At 50.7% G+C, this 22,145-nt stretch overlaps 1 protein-coding gene and 1 pseudogene across 2 annotated transcripts in view; one reads left to right on the top strand and one right to left on the bottom strand.

Moving 5' to 3' along the window:
* Positions 1-20,542, top strand: part of Os9 (OS9 endoplasmic reticulum lectin) — a 29,480-nt gene extending 8,938 nt beyond the window's left edge. The window contains exons 6-15 of one of the 2 annotated variants that reach the window (XM_032913556.1): positions 13,799-14,009; positions 14,126-14,227; positions 14,399-14,496; positions 14,667-14,721; positions 15,323-15,408; positions 15,622-15,897; positions 16,027-16,216; positions 18,163-18,327; positions 18,493-18,605; positions 18,858-20,542. In XM_032913556.1, the coding sequence (XP_032769447.1) occupies positions 13,799-14,009; positions 14,126-14,227; positions 14,399-14,496; positions 14,667-14,721; positions 15,323-15,408; positions 15,622-15,897; positions 16,027-16,216; positions 18,163-18,327; positions 18,493-18,605; positions 18,858-18,983 (1,422 nt within the window). In that variant the 3' untranslated portion in view covers positions 18,984-20,542. The remainder of the gene's footprint in view (positions 1-13,798; positions 14,010-14,125; positions 14,228-14,398; positions 14,497-14,666; positions 14,722-15,322; positions 15,409-15,621; positions 15,898-16,026; positions 16,217-18,162; positions 18,328-18,492; positions 18,606-18,857) is intronic. The other variant, XM_032913564.1, reaches the window with a different exon arrangement.
* On the bottom strand, positions 844-13,516 carry LOC116885591 (annotated as a pseudogene).
* Positions 20,543-22,145: the final 1,603 nt, after the last annotated feature.

The following is a 22,145-nucleotide window of genomic DNA, read 5'->3' as shown; positions in this document are numbered from 1 at the left end:
CAGCACAGCACACGCGTGAATCTGCAGCAGTCGCAGTACTCCCTGATCTGCAAGCAGGGAGAGAGCCTGAGCGGTCGGAGCTTTCCAACCCTCAGCGCCCACCCCAAGTGGGACACATGTCCTTCCCCAGGCCACACCTCCTGACCTTTCCAATCCTTCCTAATGGTTCTACTGCCTACTGATTGAGCATTCAGAAAAATGGGAGCCTTCAGGATCCATTCTTATTCAAACCACCACACCCACTGAGCTATCTCTCTAACCCAAGTATTAGTTTTCTTTCTTTGTGCGAATGAGTGTTCTCGTGCGTGTACGTCTGTGTGCCACAAGCATGCTATGTCCACAGAGGCCAAAAGAGTGTGTGAAGGTCCCTGGAACTGGAGGTACAGATGGCTATAAACTCCTGGGAACTAAACCTGGTTTCTGCAAGAGCAGCCAGTGCTCATAACCACTGAGCCATCTGTCCAGCCCATCCATTCTTTCTTTTTTGAGACGGTTTTCTTTGTGCAGCCTTGACTGTCCTGAAACTCACTCTGTAGACCAGCCTAACCCAGAGCTTCCGATTCATCTGCCTCTGCCTCCCAAGTACTGGGACTAAAGGTGTGTACCACCATCGCCTGGCAAAATGTGTAGTTCAGGCTAGCCTCAAACTCATGATCCTTCTGCCTCTGCCTCCTACATCAAATCCTGCTGGTGAGCACCACCACAACTGGTCCTCTTTGTGCCTTGAGAGAGTCTCGCTATGTAGTTGAGTTGGCCTTGAATTTATGATCCTCCTGCCTCAGCCTACTGAGTGTTGGCTTATAGGTATGCTTACCACACTTAAATGTCTGTCATTTCTTGTGCTTTTTTTTTTTTTTTTTTACATAAAAAGGCTTTATTGGCAGGGGAACTTAATCAAACAGGCCAAATCCCATGTCGTCATCCGACTCCTCAGACTCCTCTTTCTTCTCATCTTTCTTCTCCTCTGCTGCAGCGGGGGCAGAACCAGCAGCAGGAGCTGCAGAGCCAGGGCAGCAGAAACAGCCACAGCCCCACCAGGCACACTGGCCAGCTTGCCAACACCCTGAGTGATGACATCCTCAATATTCTTTCCATTCAGCTCACTGATGACCTTGTTGAGTCGTTCACCGTCCGCCTCGATGCCCACGCTGTCTAGTATTTTCTTGATGTCTTTGGCGCTGGGATTGGAGTTGCCCCTGAGGGCGGACAGCAGATAAGAGGCAACGTAGCGCTTGTCGGTTGCGGTGGACAGACCTCACGCATGCGACCTCGGCGGCGTCTGGCGGCGGAAAAAAAAGCTTTTTTTTTTTTTTCAGAGCTGGGGACTGAACCCAGGGCCTTGCACTTGCTAGGCAAGCGCTCTACCACTGAGCTAAATCCCCAACCCTTTTTTTTTTTTTTTTTTTTTAAATTGACACAGGCCTCACCATGTAGCCCTGGAGGGCCTGGAACTCACTCTGTAGACCGGGCTTGCCTCAGACATATAGGAGATCCACCTGCCTGTCTCTTTAGTGCTGGGATTAAAGGCATGCTATAACACCCAGCCGGGGTTTATTTTAACCCTTACATGTTTCAGTTTTCTTATGACTCTGAAGTAATAGAGCTAGTGCTGGTGGGCACCCTTGACTTATTCCTGATTCAGGTTTTTTGTAGATTTGCCTGTGCATTGTGTGTATGCACGTGTGTAGAGGCCAGAGGTTGCAGTTAGGCTCTTCCTCTGTTACTGCACGCCCTCATCTCTGAGAGAACCTGGTGCCCATCAGTTAGGCTGACCAGAGCCCCAGGTCCAGGGATCTCCCGGTGTCTGCCTCCCTGGGGGGGAATTGCAGACTCACACTGCTGTACCCAGCCCTCCTGGCTTTATTAGATAGATGCACCTGCTTTATTTTACGTGTGTGAATGTTTCACATGTGTGTATGCATACCATGTGCATACCCAGCAAGGGAAGGATCCCCTAGAACTGGACTTAGGACGGCTGTGAGCTGCCACACGGGCGCCAGAACAAAGCCCAGGTCTTCTGCAAAGGCAACTAGTGCTCATGGTGCTGGACCGTCTCTCTAACCCTGTCCCTGGCTCTAAGGGGGCGTTTCATTGTCCGTGTGTTTTCCAGTAGCTTTTCTACTGTTGCGGTTTTGGCTTTAAGCGCCATTCATCAGGAAAATGAAGTTCCCTGGTGTGAGTCCTTGGCTGTCCATGCTGGATGATAGATAGTATGGAATTTTCCAGTCTATCTCCTGTGGTCATTAACATGATCTTGTGCTTTTTGTGTTGTTTTTTCATCTTTGATCATTTATATAGTGAGTTGAGTGATATTCTAAAGATCTTTGTTTCTTCCTTATATTTCCATAGTAACGTGCCTCATAATGATGCTTAAATATCCCTAAAGGGCCAGGCGTGGGGTGCACATCTTTTATCCCAGCACTCAGGAGGCAGGGGCAGGTGGATCTCCATGAGTTCAAGGCCAGCCTGGTCTACATCAAGATTCAGGACATCCAGGGCTACACAGAGAGAACCTGTTAAGGTATGGGTTGGGGATTTAGCTCAGTGGTAGAGCGCGTGCCTAGGAAGCGCAAGGCCCTGGGTTCGGTCCCCAGCTCCGAGAAAAAAAATAAAATAAAATAAGGTATGTAGATAGACAGATAGAAGACAGACATAAAATTGCATACACTTATGATTACCATGTGATGCTTCAAGATATACATACCAGATAATGTTTAAATAATGATAAACATATCTAACTCCTCAAATATTTATCATTTCTTTATGGTGAAACATTCAAATTTCCTTCTTTAAGCCACTATTTTTACTTTATTCATTTTTTAAAAGATTTATTTGTATTATTTTTAAGCGTATGCATGAATGTGTGCGTGTGCATGTGCATGTGTGTGTGTGTGTGTGTGTGTGTGCGCGTGTGTCCCTCAGCAGTCAGAGATCGGAAGCATTGGATTCCTCCTAGAGCTACAGGTCTCTTTGAGCTGCCCAGTGTGGGAGCTGGGAACAGAACTCTGGTCTTGTGGAAGAGTAGCATGTCCTCTTCCCTGATGGACCGTCTCTTCAGCTCCCTCTGTTTTATTTTTTAATAATGTTTTTAAGTTGACATACATTCATTGTCCGTGGTGGGGTTCACACGGACATTGTTGTAAATGTGTAATGTACTTTAAATGTATTCACCCACTTCCTCCTCCCATCTCCTCCCACACCCGCCCTCTCTGCAGTTGGCTTTGTCCCCCGTATAGTTTCACCCCTACTCTTGTGTCTGTATACATGTGAGTGTGTGTGTGTGCGCGTGCGTGTATGAGAGAGAGAGAGAGAGAGAGAGAGAGAGAGAGAGAGAGAGAGAGAGAGAGAGAGAGAGCGCGCTCATGGATCTGAATAAAATCTAAGATCCACAAATATGAGAAAAATGAGATATTTGCCATTTTTGATAATGACTTAATTCACTTAAGGTGATTACTTTCTGTTAAGTACATTTTTCTATAAACACCATGTGGTGGTTTAGAAAACAATGGCCCCCAAAAGCCTGTGTATTTGAATGCTTAGTCTAACAGGGAGTGGAATGTCTGAAAGGATTGAAAGGTTTGGGAGGTGAGGTATGGCCTTGTTGGAGGAAGTGGGATGAACTTTGAGGTTTCTTTTTTTTTTTTTTTTTTTTTTTTAATTTATTTATTGATGTGAGTACACTGTCACTCTCTTCAGACACACCAGAAGAAGGCATCAGATTCCATTACAGATGGTTGTGAGCCACCATGTAGTTGCTGGGAATTGAACTCAGCACCTCTGAAAGAGCAGTGAGAGCTCTTAACCTCTGACTACCTCTCCAGCCCTGAGCTTTGAGGTTTCAAAAGCCCACACCAGGCACAAGCTCTCTCTGCCTGTGGATCAGGATGTAAAGCTCTCAACCGCTGCTCCAGCGCCATGATGCTACCATGCTCCCTGCCATGATGCACTAAACGCTTTCCTTTATAAACCTGCCATAGCCACGGCTCTCTTCACAGCACTAGGACAGTGACTCCGACACAGCACAACTTAGTTCTTTCATAGCTGAAGACATAACTCGACTGTATGTGCATAGACCACCTTTTCTTTATCTACACCTCTGGATTTTTGGATACCTTGGCTTTTTCCACAACTTAGCTATTGTGGCCCAGAGCTCACTGTATAGACTGAGCTGACCCCAAACTCACATAGATCTTCGCGTCTCTGCATTGCCAGTGCTGCGGTTCAGTGCGTGCAGCACCGCACACAGCTGTTTTTGGTATTAGAGGACTTCCATCCTGACGTCTGTAGAGACGTCCGCATCCACGTAGGTTGTGGGAAGGGTCTCTGTGCATCCACGTAGGGTGTGGGAAGGGTCTCCGTGCATCCACGTAGGGTGTGGGAAGGGTCTCCGTGCATCCACGTAGGGTGTGGGAAGGGTCTCTGTGCATCCACGTAGGGTGTGGGAAGGGTCTCTGTGCATCCGCGTAGGGTGTGGGAAGGGTCTCTGTGCATCCGCGTAGGGTGTGGGAAGGGTCTCCGTGCATCCGCGTAGGGTGTGGGAAGGGTCTCTGTGCATCCACGTAGGGTGTGGGAAGGGTCTCTGTGCATCCACGTAGGGTGTGGGAAGGGTCTCCGTGCATCCACGTAGGGTGTGGGAAGGGTCTCTGTGCATCCACGTAGGGTGTGGGAAGGGTCTCCGTGCATCCACGTAGGGTGTGGGAAGGGTCTCTGTGCATCCGCGTAGGGTGTGGGAAGGGTCTCTGTGCATCCACGTAGGGTGTGGGAAGGGTCTCCGTGCATCCATGTAGGGTGTGGGAAGGGTCTCTGGTCCACAGCCTTGAGGCATCTGAGGTCACTTGCTCGTCTGTGACCACCATTCAGGGTAAGGTCAGGTGGGATCTGGATGCAGTTTTATTTGCCTCTCCAAGACTGGTGAGGTTGATAGGTTCTCATGGTTATTAGCGCTCATTTCATTACTGGTTGTCTTTAGACTTTCTTGTTGTAGCTGCTGAGTCCTTTACAGATTGTAAATATCTAATTCCTCTGTCGGATACTTAGATAGTGAAGATCATCTCCTCCTCTGCAAGCTGCCTCTACCCCATCTGTTGTAGTTGTTTGATGGGGATTTTTTGTTTTGTTTTGTTTTTTGTTTTTGTCTGCCGTGCAAAAACCTTTAAAAAGCAGGTGGGCCTCCATGAATTCTTTTTTAGATTTATTTTTGTATGTGTTTTGGTACATGTTTGCTTGCATTTATAAGTGCATATAATGTCCATGCCTGGTGTCTTGAGTGTGGAAACTAGAAGACATGGTCTCCTTAGACCAGAGTTACAGATTCCAGGGCCTCTGGAAGAGCAGTCAGTGCTCCTAAGCACTGAGCCATCTCTCCAGCTCCTCACTAGTTCTTGGTTAGTTCTTGGTTCTACATAGTGAGTTGGAGGCCAGTCTGGTCTACATGGTGAGTTTGAGGTCAGTCAAGGCTGCACAGTGAACCCTGTCCCTAAGGAAAGAGAAGCAGCTGCAGTGCATTGCTGCTGTCCGCTGCCTGCTGCCTAGCAGGACCCACACCTTGGATCCCTGACTCTAAAGCAGTGGCAGTTACTCAGATTTGCTCCCTGTCTCTGCTCTGTTCTCCCTGCCTCTGAGAGCCACTCTAATGTGCTTACCGCTATAAGATCCAGTTAAAGTGTTGGCTGAGGTACCTACCTGTCTTTCTGTGTCTGGGTTATGTTTTACTTAGGAGAACGACTCGGGCCTATCCACAATATTACAAGCCACAAGATTTTATCCATTAATGGCAAATCAGCATTCTGTTACACAGTTAAGTCACATTGTATGTGTGTGCTATATACGTCTTGTGTGTGTGTGTGTGTTGATTACAGGTATTGATAGAGGCCAGAGGTCTATGTTGGGTGTCTTATTCTGAAACTCTGCACTGTTTTTTAAAAGTTTATTGTTTATGTGTATATATATTTTACGTATATGAGTTTCTGACTTGAATGTATGTCTGTGTGTGCCGCATGTGTGCCTGGTGCCAGAGGAGGGCATCAGTTCTCCTGGAACTGGAGTTACATATGGTTGTTAGCCACCATGTAGGTTGTGGGAAACAAAGCCAGGTCCTCTACCACAGTGTGCATGTGGAAGTCAGAACCACATGCAGACTTCCTCTGTTGGTGTCCTAGAGCTCGAACAGTCAGTCAGGCTTGGTAAGGCCTTTACCCGTGAAGCCATCTTGCTTTATTTCTTGAGACAGGGTCTCTCGCTGAACCTGGAGGTTACCGATTCAGCTAGACTGGCTACACAGCAAACTCGTGGTGGGGGTGGGGGTGAACACTTTTCCAGCCCCTTGCAGCAGACTTTTTTGTTCACGTATCAGTTGATAAACATTTAGACTGTGCCCGTATCTCGGCTGCCCTGACTGTCCTGCAATGTGTCGTTATCACGCTCTCTGTCTCTCCTCTCTCTCTCCTACTTGTTTATTTACTTTACTTGTTTGAGGCAGGTCTCATGTAGTCCATGCTGGCCTCAAACTTACTTTGTAGCTGAGGATGACCTTGAACTCCCAAATTCTCCTGCATTTACCTCCCAAGTGTGTGAGTATAAGCAGGAACCAGAGTGCCCTGTTTCATCCCAGGGAGCAGCCATAGGGCTTTGCATGCTAAGCAAGCAGTCTGTCCCCTGTGGTTCATCACATCCCACGTCAGCCCTTCTTCACACCAGGCATGGCTGTTGGGAACTCTCCATAATAGCTACAGGAATTCACGTCCCCACCACAGTGTTCAGGGATTCCTGCTGTGCACAGCCTTGCTGCCTCTTGGTGTCTTCTCTTTCTGTTAAAACTGTTACATCTGGACTGAGGTGATACCTCACTGTGGTTTCAGTCTGCATTTCCTGATAACTAGAGTTGATGAACATGTAAAAAAGTACTTCCTGCCGTTTGTGTCTTGGTGAAATAGTTAATTTGGTCTGTTGCTTTTTTGTTCCCTTCTCTTTTAGTTCTGAGATGCTGCTAGATTTGTTCCTCGTTTTTAACCAAGTTGTCTGGTTTTTGCTTTTGAGTTGTGTGAGCTTGTATATTCTGGGTATTAATCCCTCGACAAGTTTGCAAATGCTTTCTCCTACTCTGAGGATTGTCTCCATTCTTCACTACATCTTATCTGCTATGCATGTGTGCACATGTGTGTGCAGGTTGTATTTGTGTGACGTGTGTGTACCATGTGTGGTGATCAGAGGACCACTTGTGAGAGTCAGTTCTCTCCTGCTATACTCTGTGGATCCCCAGGGTTGAACTCAGATCATCAGACTTGGTGCAAGTGCCCCATTGAGTGAGCTGTCTCTCTGGCCCCTCTTCACTCTTAAAAAATATTATTTATTTACATCAACGTGCATGTGTATGTCTGTTACGTGCATGTGCCTGAGGTTAGGGGTATCCTTTGGAGCTGGAGTTACAAGTAGTTGTAAGCTGCCTAATGTGGGTGCTGGGAATCGAACTCAGGTCCTCTGCAAGTCAGTACATGTTCTTAACCACTGAGCCATCTCTCCAGCCACTGTTCCCTACTCTTCTGATTACTTTCCATATGCAGAAGCTTTAGTCTGATGCCATGATGTGTTTTAGTAGATGCCTGTTGAGAACCCTAATATTTTAATTGACTTTTATGCAATTTTCCATAAGTAAATTGGTCTTCAGTTCTCTTGTATTGTCATTATTTTGTTTTGGCATCAGTGTACATTAACTTCATAAACTCTCAAGGAGCATGCCTAATTTTAAAAAACTAATTAATTGGTTAATTTAGTGTATGTATATGTGTGGTCGTCAGAGGGCAACTTTCGGGAGTTGGCTCTTGTCCATCTTCTTGAGGCAGTCTCCCTCCCTCCCTCCCCATCCTTCCGTCCCTCTCCCTCCCTCTCTCTGTCTCTGTCTGTCTCTCTCTCTCTCTCTGTCTCTCTCTCTGTCTCTGTCTCTCTCTCTGTCTCTCTCTCCCTCCCTCCCTCCCTCTCTCTCCCTCTTTCTATCTATTCATCTGTTCCTGTCTCTCCTCTTTCTCTCTCCCTTTGTCTGTCCATCTGCCTGTCTGCCTGTCTGTTTGTCTGTCCATCCATCTGTCTGTCTTTCTGCTGTTGCTGCTGCTTTGCTGCTAGATGGCCCTATTCTCCTGTAGAACCATTTCCCCAGTCTGAGTTTTTCCCCACTCCCCCTTTTTTTTTAATTCTCTAGAACATATTCTTTTTCTCTTTTTCTTTTGTTTTGTTTTTCAAGACAGGGTTTCTTTATATAGCCCTGGCTGTCCTAGAACTCACTCTATTGACCAGGCTTATATCAAACTCACAGAGTTTGCTTCTGCCTCCCAAGTGCTGGAATTAAAGGCCTGTACCACCATTACCTGGTAAGAAATTCTGGGGCCTGGAGAAATGGCCCAGTGGTCACTAATTGTTCTTCCAGAGGTCCTGAGTTTAATTCCCAGCACCCCCTTGGTGACTCACGACCATCTGTTATGAGATCCGATGCCCTACTCAGGCCCCCACAGGCACTAGGCACACATATGGTGCACTGACACAAGTGCAGTCAAGACACACACGTAAAATAAAGATGAATACATCTTTTTAAAACTTTATTATCTGGAGCTGGAGAGATGGCCCAGTGGTTAAGAGCACTGACTGCTCTTCCAGAGGTCCTGAGTTCAATTCACATGGTGGCTTACAACCATCTGTAGTGGGATCTGGTGCCCTTTTCTGGTGTGCAGGCATGCATGCAAGTAGAATACTGTACATAATAAATAAATCTTTTTTTAAAACTTTCTATCTACTAGAGAGTGTGTGAGTGTTCACACATGAGTGTCTGTGCACACATATGTGTGCCACAGTGCGAGTGTGGAAGTCAGAGGGTGTTTGGAAATTTGTTCCTCCTTCCACCATGGGTTCCAGGGATCAAATTAAAGTCCTCTTTCACCCACTGGGCCATGGCGCCAGTCCACAGCCTTTTTCTTTTTTCATTTCAGGGTTTTGCCTGCTGTCTGTGAGGGCGTCAGATCCTCTGCAACTGGAGTTACAGACAGTTGTGACCTGCCATGTGGGTGCTGGGAGTTGAACCCAGGTCCCCTGAGCCAGTGCTCTTAACCACTAAGCTACCACTCTAGCCCACAGCCCACAGACTTTTAAATGTGACTCTAAGCACATTTCTTATAAGCGTATTCCTGTGAGCTCTTTCCAAATCAGTACATAAAGAACTCCAGCTCTCTCAGACGGACGCTGCTTTCCTGTCCCACATCTGCAGCCTCACTTCTGAGTGGTCCCGAGTGCGTGCGTGCGCGAGTGCGTGCGTGCTGTCTTAAGTCTTTCATTAACACAGAAATGCTGCTGTGGATGGTCCTCTCGTACCTGCAGAGTGTTTGTAGAACATCTTCTTGGAAAGAGACCTGGGGGATTGGGATGCACTGATAAATTACCTGGCTTAGGAACTGCTCTCCGCCCAGCATGGAAGGATGCTGGTCTCTGCACAGCCTGCCAGCCTGGTGTATTTTTAAGCTTTAGGAATTTGACTGATCATTGGCTACACATCAGATAAAGAATTTTTTTAGGATGGTTTTATTTTGGATGTCTCTTAAGAAAAGATGAATGAGTTTCCTTGTCTTTAAGAATCTCTTGGTTGGGGATTTAGCTCAGTGGTAGAGCACTTGCCTAGCAAGCGCAAGGCCCTGGGTTCGGTCCCCAGCTCCAAAAAAAAAAAAAAAAAAAAAGAATCTCTTGTAAGCTCAGCATAGAGGAGGCAGAGGCAGGAAGATCACTAAGTTCCAGGACAGCCAGGGTGCGAGACATTGTGAGACAGTCTCTAAACAAACCAAAAAGAGTCTCTTGTCCCCTTTACACTTTTTTGTTTTGTCTTTGAGACAGGGCCTCTCTGTGTAGCCCTGGCTGTCTTGGAACTCACTCTGTACTTGGAACTACTCTCTGTGTAGCTGGCCTGGCTGCCTCTGCCTCCCGAGTGCTGGATTAAAGGCATGCGTGCGTCACCGTGCCCAGCTCCTTTACACGTTAACCAGCATTCCCTTTGCTGGTTCCCTAGTGACTTGTCCATTCAAGTGTTAGAGACCATCCTGGTGGCTGTGTAGCTATTCTTATAACCCTTTCTCCTTGGTACCAAGGATTGAATGAATCTGGCTTTGAGCTAACCAGAGGCTGTGCTCCTGGCCCATCCTGCAATGTCCTGAGCAGAAGGATTACATCGTTCACTTCCTGCCTCTTCTCTGGTGAACATGCCCTTAAAGCTGCCTAACATGTTTGCTTGCTTCCCTCCGGTTTTAACATATAGCATTTACATTTTCAGTACGATTCTTAGTGATTATGTAAACATGTTTTACTTTTGTTGTCTTTGGCTGGTTGGGGAGGGTTTGCCTTAGCCTCAAAGTGCTGGGGCAAGGGTGTGTCAGATCTCTTTCACATCCAAGTTCTGTGCTCTGTGAATGAATTTTTTGTTGTGTCTACTTAGGTCTGTTGTCTCCTTGTGTTTTACCGTATAGGTTGTTTGTTCCCCCACAGAAAGCCACAATAATCAGGAAGTGGCCACTTCCTGTCAGTCCTCAGGAACTACTCTGGGTGTATCTTGGTGCTGCAGTGGAACCCAGGTGTCTTCCTCTTTGGCCTCATTTTTCTTTCTTATCTTCCTTCACCTGTTCAGGAAGCTGTCTGGCTCTTAGATCTTCCCCATGCTCGATCCGAGCGTTAATCCTCTTGGCAAGAATCTTTCTTGCCAGTGACTTGTTTGTTTAAAACACCGCCGACAGTGTTCCTTGTGGCACTGTAGACTCCAGGTTTGCTTATGGGTGTCCTTTGCTGAACAGTACATGTCCCCGCAGGGTCTACATGATCCTTGTAGGTTGGCATATAAGTGGGCAAAGGAAAGACTGTTCCAAAGGCCTGGAGATCTGGCGGTGCCTCTCCTTCCCTTGTGTTGGCCATTTTGGTAAATCCCCAGGCCAGCTCAGCAGTAACCCTCCTTGTGCGTGCACCACAAGTGTAGGCTTGCACACTGAGGACTCACAGGAACCAAAGAACCAGACGACCGTCCATTGTAAACACATTTCTCTGACTAAGGCCAAACCAGACAGCACAAGCCTGGGTTTTGTGTTAGGTTGATGGCTATACTATGTGTCAGTGTGACACATAGTCACCAAAGGGTGGGACCCAAGACACACAGTGGAGTCAGACTTGTGAGTCAGACTGACAGTGGCGAGGTGGGGCTAGACAAGACCGGACTTCCTAGATAGTTCATGTAGTAGCTGCTGGTTCCCCAGATTTGGGTGGGTTTTGGTTTTGGTTTTCTGTTTGTTTGTTTGTTGGCTCAGGCTGGTTTGAACTGTTCTGAGGCGAGGGATGACCATGAACTGCTAATCTTCCTCCTCCGGAGTGCTGGCATCGAGCATGTGTGCCTGCTGTTCTTTTAACTCGATGTTTGCATTTGAAAGTGAGGTTTCTGAAGTTATTGACTTCTGCATTCTCACCAGTGCTGGGCATGGTCAAGGTACCCTTATCGTTTTACTAGTTGGAAGGCTGAGGCAGGAGGATCACTGAGTTTAAGGTAAGAAGGGGCAACACTATTGTGTATTCAATGTCCAGTGCTGGAGATGAAACCCGTGCTAGACAAGCCGCTGGCCACGGCCTGGCCCAAGCCCCGTCTCCGAGATCGGCTCTGTTCCATCGTTTACATTGTCTAGCTTCATGCCAAGTCAGCCAAACATTCTCAAAGGGTAAAACTCCCACCACAGCGGCAGGTTTGGCCATTTTAATGTTCTCTTCTTAATGTATTGATGCTCTTTTAGTTTGAAGTTATATCACTTACAGGTTTTCAACATTGGGCCAACTTTCCCTGCCTGGTACTCAGTCGGTCTGGTCCTGTACACCCCCATGCTCCACAGTCTCCGTGCGTAGCCAAGACTGGCCTTGAGTTCAGCCTCCCAAGTGCCTTGAGGACAGGCGTGCGTCATAGTTTTTTCATTTGAATGTGGCTGTGCACTTGCCAAGGTGTGTGGAGGTCAGAGGACAAATTCAGGCCCGGGTCCTCACCTTCCATCTCATTTGAAATAGGGTACTTTTGCTTGCTGCTTTGTCTCGGGGCTGGCTGCACTCAAGCATCCAGGGACTCTGCCTCCACCTCCCAGCCTGCTGTAGGAGTCTCTATAGCTTGGGGATTCCAGATTAGGTGCTCACCCTTTTAGGGCAAATGCTTTACCCACTGAGGCCCCTCATCAGGACTCATGAGCTATACTGACCTGTAATAGTCCTTCCTAGTTACCACCTTTTAACTGTCCAGCTATCTCCTACCATTCCCTTTATAAATTATGCTAACCTCAGAAAATTAAAAAATGAAGTCAGGGCTGTGGGATCGTTCAGTAGTTAACAGTTCTTGTTGCTTACACACACACACACACACACACACACACACACACACACACACACACACACACACCCCTGTGCACACACACTCATGCACGCACACACATCCCTGTTTGACCTTCTGAGGTTTAACCTTTTCCAAGCTAGCAGCTCAGTTTTCCAAGCCCACCTGCAGTCTGTGAGGTATCCTGGCCAGTTCCTGGTGTGGCCCCTGTAGTGAGTGTGGCGGAGGTCATCTCTTGTGGCTCCTTCTGATGGGCACTTCCTGGACAGGGTCAGGGCTACTCTTCTCTAAAGCAGTATCTGGTTAGCTCTTTCCACATTTTTTTAAAGATACATTTATTTATTTATTTATTTAATATCTATGAGCACACTGTCACTCTCTTCAGATACACCAGAAGAGGGCATCAGATCCCATTACAGATGGTTGTGAGCCACCATGTAGTTGCTGGAAATTGAACTCAGGCCCTCTGGAAGAGCAGTCAGTGCTCTTAACCACTGAGCCATCTCTGCAGCCCTCTTTCCACATTTTAAAATTGGTTATTTACCTTCTTATTATTAGAATGCAAGCTTGCTTGCTTATTTATTTATTTATTTATTTATTTATTTATTTAGCGTGTGTGACAGGATCTTACCCTGTCGCCCAAGCTAGCCTTGAACCCAGATTCTCCCTTCAGCCTCCCTAGTGTTAGTTTATAGTTATAGCCCACAGAGCACTCCTACACCTAAGCTCACTTGTTTGATTAGTTTGTTTTCTCAAACTGTAGCCCAGGCTGGTCTTGACTTTACAGCAATCCCGGCCTCCTGAGTGAAGGGGTTATAGGTTTGCCCCACTGTGCTCTTTGAAGACTTTGTGAGTGACTTCGTGAGTGCATGTTGTCCTTGCTTAGGGACCACACTGGTGTCTCTGTCTCTCTGGTCTTACTGTGTGCTGCTGGGTAGAGAGCACACATGTGGGTGTCAGAAGACAATTGAGAGTTGGTTCCCTCCGGCCACTATGTGGGACACTGGAGATCCAGGTCAAGCCGTTAGGCGTGGTGGCAAGCAGCTTTACTCTGAGCCACCTCAGCAGCCCCAACACACCATGTTTATCCAGGACAAGGAACTGATGCAGATTGCCAATGTAAGTGAAGCCGCCTAATTTATCTTCCATTCTTGCCACCCGAGAAAGGGTCTAACTGCATCATTTGATAAGTTTCTGCGTCCTGGGTGACCGAGCTGGGGCCCTGCTGCCTTCCTTGCTGGGTCTGTGTGACAACCAGATAACTGACTGTGTAGCCTGTCATGTGCACAATCGTGGTTCTGCGTCTGCACGCTGTGCCCTGGTGTCTGCACCAGGTGTAAGGACTCCTTAACAAAAGATAGCTGCTGTTCCAAGAACCAAAGGTGGTTTGGTGGTTCTTACGAGTGAGTCTCCCTTCTTGCCTTGCCACAGTTCCTGTGTGACGAGGGCGCGGGCATATCTGGGGACTACATCGATCGAGTAGATGAACCCTTCTCCTGCTCCTACGTACTGAGCATTCGGACATCGAGGCTCTGCCCACACCCTCTCCTCCGCCCACCAGCCAGCGCTGCCCCACAGGCTATTCTATGTCACCCAGCCCTGCAGCCTGACGAGTACATGGCCTACCTCCAGAGGCAAGCTGGTGAGTACACAAGACAGCGAGGGAGGCGGGGACAGACCTACACGCAGGTGGGCGGGCGCTGTGGGCACCGCAGGCACTGACTCATCCCTGGCCGGGGTGCACTGGTTTTCTGGTAGAGTCAAAGCAGCATGAAGAGAAAGTCACAGAGGAAGTTCAGGACACAGACCACCAAGTGTGGAGTGGGAGCAAGGCTGCCGGAGCACCCCCAAAGAAAGAAGGTGGGATGAGGCCTTGGCCAGTCGTGATGCTGGCCACCACGACCTTCCTCCCTGTCTTCCTGTCCGGTGCTGACATTGTGGGAGGCAGGATAAGAGGGAGTGTATCCCCCCAAATTTGCTCCCTTCTTCTCTGCCCCCTTTCCATATTCTCCTCTGTTCTCCATACCCCAGATGTGAGCCCCGCCAAGGAAGATAAGGAATCAGAGTTTTGGAAAATGCTTCAGGAGCCAGAGGAGCAGGCTGCAGGAAGAGAGGAGGCACAGGCAGGGGTGAGATCAGGCCTCTCCGCTGTCCCTGACGAGCCTGGACCCAGGCCCTGGGATGGGGAGGGTCCCTCAAGCCAAGGTCTACGAGGTGACCTCTGTCTGTCTAGGGATGAAAGGAGCATGGAGGGCAGAGACAAGCCCTCACACCTGAGTCTGACCTTTCTCCTCATCAGGAACAGGACCTGAACCATGAGGCTGCAGCAGACCCAGCTCCAGCCCCTCCCACTGGTTAGTCACCTGTGTCTCCCTCAGTTCTTAGATGGGGAGAGCTGAGCTGCTCGGGAGGTTGGGAGCTGGGACATCAGGTCCATTCCTCCCTGCCTCCCTGTGTCTTCTGGGGCCAAGACCTGAACCCAGACTCTCGCACACTGAAGCTTTACCTCTGAGCCATCCAACGGCCTGGCCCCGTAAGCCCACTCACCCTTAGCTTCTTTCTGATCAGCAGGACCACTTAAGGAGGTCAAAGGGCACTTACCTGCACTCCCCTGCCATGTCTTGTCAGTTTGCCCACCTATAGAATGGGGGAGGGTAAAGGGATCTGTCCTCCACAGCAGGAGGCCCAGAACTGAGAAGCTGAAAGCAGACTCCAGTAAGGAGGAGTCCTAGGCTCCGAATCTCCTCTATGGTTCTAAAAATAAAAACTAAGGGTTTTTTTTTTGGGAGGGGGGGGTGGCAGTGCTTTGCCACTCACATGCCCACCATGTTGCCTTCTGCAGGCTTCCTGAGGCAGACTGTGGTCCTCACCCCTCGCCCCACCAAGCCTCTCTTCAGGAATTAAGAGATGATTTAAAATGCAAAATGCCCACACCCACTCTCTTTTTCATCTCAGATTTTCAGAATAATGTGCAGGTCAAACTCATCCGGAGTCCTGCAGACTTGATTCGATTGATCGAGGAGCTAAAAGGTGCAGAAAAGGTACGGACTTGCCCAGGGCCAGTGGGACCCGCCTCCTCATTGTGTTCCTTTGGGGAGAGATCTTTACCTGGGACAAACTGGCCCAGTAGAGCCTGGTCCTGCCACCAGCTCCCATTCTGCCCTTCCTGTGGCCCCCACTAGCTTGTCCTGCCCCCCCCCAATATTACGAAGGACTCCTTCCAACTGAACCACTCCTCCCCAACTCCCCACCCAGGGAAGCCAAGCATAAGGCAGGAGCAGCCTGGAGATGATACCACAGAGGCCCCGCAGAGGGAAGCGGAGGCGAAGGGAAAGGGTGGTGAACCCCGGGGTCTTGTGGAAGAAGAGGATGGTGACGATGAGGAGGAGGAGGACGACGAGGATGAGCAGCAGCTCCTGGGAGAGTTCGAGAAGGAGTTGGAGGGGATGCTGCTGCCCTCGGACCGAGAGCGCCTGCGCTCAGAGGTTAAGGCTGGCATGGAGCGCGAGCTGGAAAACATCATCCAGGAGGTGAGCAACCCCTCCTGCGACTGCCACAGTGCAAAGGACAGGAGCTCCCAGCATGGTGGCTGCCCTTAGTCTAAAGGGGAGATGCCCCATCTCTCTTCCCCTAACTGCCACCTTCACTGGGCTTCACAGACAGAGAAGGAACTGGACCCAGAAGGGCTGAGGAAGGAGTCCGAGCGGGAGCAGGCAATACTGGCTCTGACATCCACTCTGGACAAACTCATCAAGAGGCTGCAGGAGAGCCAGAGTCCAGAGCTTGTCCAGAAATACAAGAAAAGGAGAGTTGTCCCCCAAAAGCCTCCCCCATCACCGCACCCTACAGGTGAGAGCCTGTGCTTCCTCCCTCCTCCCTCGGGAGCACTGTGCAGTGTCAGCTCCTCCCCACACTGTCCTCCCTGCAGAGACACCTCATAGCCAGCCTTCTGGAAGAGCAGGCCTGGTCTCTGGTTTGCTCCATGCTCACTGCCTGGTGCTCTGCCTGGCATATAGGCAGGGACTAAACGAGCTGAGTCTGGACGCTGAAAAGCTCATCAGGAAGGAGGAGCTCTATGCTGGCCTTGCCATGGGTGGGGATTGCAGAAGAGGAGACAGGCAGTTTGTGGGTTTCCATAGTGGACATGGTGGGAGGTGGACAAACAGGCAGGTATGGGGGGGGCTCTCTGCAGCAGGAAGGTCCCTGGCTGTCAGTGTGAATAGGCAGGCCTGTTGGCACCAGCCACCACCAGCCAGGGCACACTTGCGTGGTCCTTCTTACATCTCCTTGTACTCATTTCATGGGATTCTGCTGGAGTGGAGCAGAGAGAAGGCATTCCAGCTTCCAACCCTCTATCTACCTTTCTGGTAAACATCGAAAGGCTGTTAAGTCTGTGGAAAACCGAGCTATGGCTCTCCAACCTGCTCCATAAAGGGACACTTCTGCAGGTGCAGGTAGCCTGGCCTGGCTTTTAGGAAACAGCTGTTCTCCTATAGAAGATGGAAGGCTGGGGTGGGGGTGGGGGTCTGCCTCTGGGGAAGGGTGTGTTTTCCAACCCTGGATCACATGCATGAGGTGTGGAGCTTCTACCCAAAGCAGCCCTTGGCTTAGAGAGGGGCCACCTCACAGCCCTTCACCCATGGCTTAGAGAGGGGCCACCTCACAGCCCTTCACCCATGGCTTAGAGAGAGGCCACCTCACAGCCCTTCACCCATGGCTTAGAGAGGGGCCACCTCACAGCCCTTCACCCATGGCTTAGAGAGGGCCACCCACAGCCCTTCACCCATGGCTTAGAGAGGGGCCACCTCACAGCCCTTCACCCATGGCTTAGAGAGGGGCCACCTCACAGCCCTTCACCCATGGCTTAGAGAGGGGCCACCTCACAGCCCTTCACCCATGGCTTAGAGAGGGGCCACCTCACAGCCCTTCACCCATGGCTTAGAGAGGGGCCACCTCACAGCCCTTCACCCATGGCTTAGAGAGGGGCCACCTCACAGCCCTTCACCCATGGCTTAGAGAGGGGCCACCTCACAGCCCTTCACCCCATGGCTTAGAGAGGGCCACCTCACAGCCCTTCACCCATGGCTTAGAGAGGGACCACCTCACAGCCCTTCACCCATGGCTTAGAGAGGGCCACACCACAGCCCTTCACCCATGGCTTAGAGAGGGGCCACCTCACAGCCCTTCACCCATGGCTTAGAGAGAGGGCCACCTCACAGCCCTTCACCCATGGCTTAGAGAGGGGCCACCCACAGCCCTTCACCCATGGCTTAGAGAAGGGCCACCCACAGCCCTTCACCCATGGCTTAGAGAGGGGCCACCTCACAGCCCTTCACCCATGGCTTAGAGAGGGGCCACCTCACAGCCCTTCACCCATGGCTTAGAGAGGGGCCACCTCACAGCCCTTCACCCATGGCTTAGAGAGGGGCCACCTCACAGCCCTTCACCCATGGCTTAGAGAGGGGCCACCTCACAGCCCTTCACCCATGGCTTAGAGAGGGGCCACCTCACAGCCCTTCACCCATGGCTTAGAGAGAGGCCACCTCACAGCCCTTCACCCATGGCTTAGAGAGAGGCCACCTCACAGCCCTTCACCCATGGCTTAGAGAGAGGCCACCTCACAGCCCTTCACCCATGGCTTAGAGAGGGGCCACCTCACAGCCCTTCACCCATGGCTTAGAGAGAGGCCACCTCACAGCCCTTCACCCATGGCTTAGAGAGAGGCCACCTCACAGCCCTTCACCCCGGAGTCACCATGGCTCTGCTTTGTGTCTCCCCGTGTCTTCCCCTCTAAGAGGAGGAGCCTGAGCACAGAGTCCGGGTCCGAGTCACCAAGCTCCGTCATGGAGGCCCCAATCAGGACCTGACTGTCCTGGAGATGAACCGGGAAAACCCACAGCTGAAACAGATCGAGGGGCTGGTGACAGAAGTGCTGGAGAGGGAGGGGCTCACGGCGGAAGGTGGGCCCTGAAGGGCGGTGCTTAGAGCTGTCGGAAGGGCTTGCCACAGGAGTGGCAGGGCTGGGTCAAGGTGGACTGGACACCTCACCTTGGGACCCACCCGGAGGGCAGGGGACTCTAAAGCTCCCAGCTTCCCCTCCTCACCACCCATATTGCTCTTGCCAGGCAAGATTGAGATCAAAATTGTGCGACCCGGGGCTGAAGGTAAGGAGGAGGACACACGCTGGCTGACTGATGAGGACACAAGAAACCTTAAGGAGATTTTCTTCAATATCTTGGTGAGACATCCTACCCACATCCTGAGCCGCAGCACACACCACTGTGCTGCTCAAATTAGGGTCTGGTTATGCCAGCCATACCTGTTTGTGCGCCCCATCCTCCTGTCCCAGGTGACGCTAAGCCTCAGCTGCTGCTCAGGAGAATCCATTGGGAGGCCACATCCCTAGTCCCTGCCTCCCTCCGAGGTCTCAGGACCTCCCTAGATCCCACAGCACAGGAGTCTCCTTGGCTCAACCCCTCCTTCCTCCCAGGTGCAGGGAGCAGAAGAGGCCAATAAAGAACGCCAGCGACAGAGTGAGCTGGAGAGCAATTACCGCCGTGTATGGGGCTCTCCCGGTGGAGAGGACACAGGGGACCTGGATGAGTTTGACTTCTGAGACCACCTTGCTAGGCCCTTTAAGGATTACTGCATCGTCCTGACCAGCTCTGCCTCCTTACCCCACCCTGGGGCCCTGGAGGCAAAGGGCAGATTGGAGCCCAGCACTGGACTTCAGGGGCCCAGCCTGAGGGTGTGTGAAGACCCACGAGGGAGACCTGTTGCAGTCCCAGGGAGCCACCTAAGGCCTCGGCCAGGCTATAGGTTTCGCTCCCCAAACATACCTTCCTTTGCTCCTTTAGCTTTTCCTGTCCCCCACCTTCTTAGCACTTAACCCCACTCTACCCAGAGACTTGATGAGACCTTGTGCGTGGGCGTGGCAGGAACAGCGGGGCTGCAGTTTTTCAGACTCCCAAGAAAGCAGATTCCCAACCCCACCTTGCCCCACCCTGCCTTGACCCCGTTGGTTTAGGGAGCTGTTGCCTCTCCCTTGGAGCCCCTACTTCCTGTCTGCTGACTGTCTCTTGTCACTGAGGGAACGGGAGACCTTACTATCACCTCACAAACAATCCCAGCGAGAAGGGTTGGAGATGGCGCCACCCCTGTTCTTCAGCAATCAGGTTTCTAAATAAAAGACCGGACTGAAAAGCCCTTAGGCTTTGTTGGGAGGGCGAATGAGGTAGGAAAAGCTCAGGGGAAGGAACATGTTCTCTGGTCCTATTTGCCACATTTCCCAAAAAATATCAGTGTGCCTGGGGTACACAGGAGGTGACCAGGACAGCCGACCAAAGCCTTCCAGTATGGAGAAAGATGCTGTTCTCTCCTGGGTAAGCTGACCAGGCATTGGCCTCCAAAGGCCTGGAGGAGATCCTGAGTGTCAGTCTTTGCTTGGCAGTCGTTTTACAAGCCAGCCTCTGAAAGGATAAGGATTTGGAGGCAAGTCTCGAGGACCCTAAAAGCTGTGGCAACACTACTGGAGACCTTTGGTTCCTCCTCTCATCATCCGTTCCTATCCCAGGGGCTTGCACACGTGAGGTGAGCCCTGCACTGCTGAGTTACACCCAGCCAGTTGCTTCAATTGGGCAGAAGCAAATCTTCCCTGATCCTCTCCTTCCTTACATCCTGAAAGCCAACATGTGGACCACAGAGACCCTCCCACACCCAAGGGGGCATCTCCCTTCCGGCAGCATACTCCAGATTCCTCTTGCCAGTCAATCCCTCCATCCCTCGGGTTATTTACCATTCCCTGGAAGATTCCACCTACAGGCAGGACAGGGCTGCTGCCCACATGCCATTGTCATAGCACTCCAGAGACAGGTGGGCCTGGGGTTCCACTCTTCCCCATTGCCAGCTGTGGGTCCCTCCTGCCTGTGTCCTCTCCCAGAGTAGTGGGCCCTCAGGACAGTAAAGACAAAGTTTTCCTTTTGAGTCCCCAGCTAGAGACAAAAGGGGTGCACTACAGGAAAGGGACTGAAGAGGGCATGACCTGCCACCTCCAGAAGACTGAAGAGATTGTTTCAGAAACTCCCGGGGCCAACCCTCTTGCTGCTCAGTGTGGATGAGGGCCGATTTCATGTTGCTTAAATTGTTTTGAAATGTAAACAAGTCTTGCTTCCCACAGCCCTGTGAGTCTCCTAAGGGGATAGGTGTTGCAGCTGGCTGGGAACTTAAGTGGGCTTGAGAGTGGCCAAGGCAGAGAGAACACTGGGTTCAAACAGCACCCAGTGACCTCCTCTAATGCTGAGCAAGCTCTGGCCTCCTGGGGGGCAGTAATGAGGGGTCACAGACTTCCTCAGAACAGCAGTCACCTTACAAAGCATCCTCTGAGCTCTGAAGGGATACAAATGTGGAGGCAAGTCCTAGAGGACCCTAAGAGCTGAGGCCAAGTTATAGGAGACACCCCTGGACTGAAGAGGCTGCAGGAGACTTATCACCAGTGCCTCAGCATGGTCAGAAACAGAAACCTGGCTTCATTGAATCAAACTGAACTTTCAACAGGACACTCCTTTTCCAGTCTTTTGACTTTTGGCAAAATTTCCACGAAGGTCAGTCAGCCTCAGCTATGCCAAGGCAAACAAAGGGAGCAGAACAGCAGGTGTGTGTTGGGGGTGGGGGAAGATGGCATCCAGAAAGGGGTGGGGAGGTTTGGGGATGCAAATCCAAGCTGAGAGGCATGGCTGCCGAGGGGCTGTGTGGATACAGAAGGAGCAGCAGCTTGTCTGTGCCCGTGCAGGACCACCCACCCCTCCTTTTCTGCCCCAGCCCAGAGGACTTGAAATCTTATTCCCCACAATGCTAATGCCACCCATTAAAGGAAACCAACTACTTGGCAGTAGTTTGCTGACATTCTGACCGTTTTTTCACTGGCCTGCAGATCCCCTAACGGGACTCTGTTCTGCTCAGGGTCCTTGTTTCCTCTCCATACTCTAACACCCCGAGATGCTAAGGAAAGGTGTGAGCGTCTGCTCTAAGGGAAGGCGAAGATGATGAAGGGGGGATCAAGGTCTCAGCTCATAGGCAGTGGGGTCTGCCAGATCTTCCTGACTTTCCCTCTCCACACCACTCCTCCTTGGGTCATGCTGATGTGCTAGGTGATTACCCAGCCAGGGGCTCTGCAGAATAGCCTTCAGATGAAACCTGTGTCTGGAGCTGTGACCAGACCCCATCAGTTCACTGGCACATCTACAGATGAAATCTTTAGAGGACAATGACAGTTGGAACCAACCCTACCCAAAGACAACGTCCATACCACCAACTGATTCCTCAGGGTAGACCATAGCAGGTGGGGGCCCAACCTTCTCTAGCCACTAGCCCAGTACCACCCTGCTGTGCCTTTATAAGGTCTTGTGCTTACAGCTTCTAAACACAAAAGGCAGGGCTGGCTATGCGCTAAGCTGCAGTACTATGGCCTAGACCACCATGACCAGGTGACCCTGCAACAATAAAAATGAACAAATGCGGGGTTGGGGATTTAGCTCGGTGGTAGAGCGCTTGCCTAGCAAGCACAAGGCCCTAGGTTCGGTCCCCAGCTCCGAAAAAAAAAAGAAAAAAAAAAAATGAGCAAATGCCTGGACCTTGTGGACCTCAGGGCCTGCAAATGGTTGGGAAACCTGCCCCTTCAGTCCCTAGTGTCTCACCTCCATTAGGTCTGATGCCTAGTGATCAAAGTGGGCAGACATCTTCCCCAGGGCAGCGGTCTTCCCTGAGGTCACAGCAGTTGCAG

Source organism: Rattus rattus, chromosome 1 (assembly GCF_011064425.1).
Source record: "Rattus rattus isolate New Zealand chromosome 1, Rrattus_CSIRO_v1, whole genome shotgun sequence".
In the NCBI taxonomy this organism is placed as follows: Eukaryota; Metazoa; Chordata; class Mammalia; order Rodentia; family Muridae; genus Rattus; species Rattus rattus.
The sequence above is the reverse complement of the archived record's forward strand: the minus strand, read 5'-3'. Positions and strand labels throughout refer to the sequence as shown.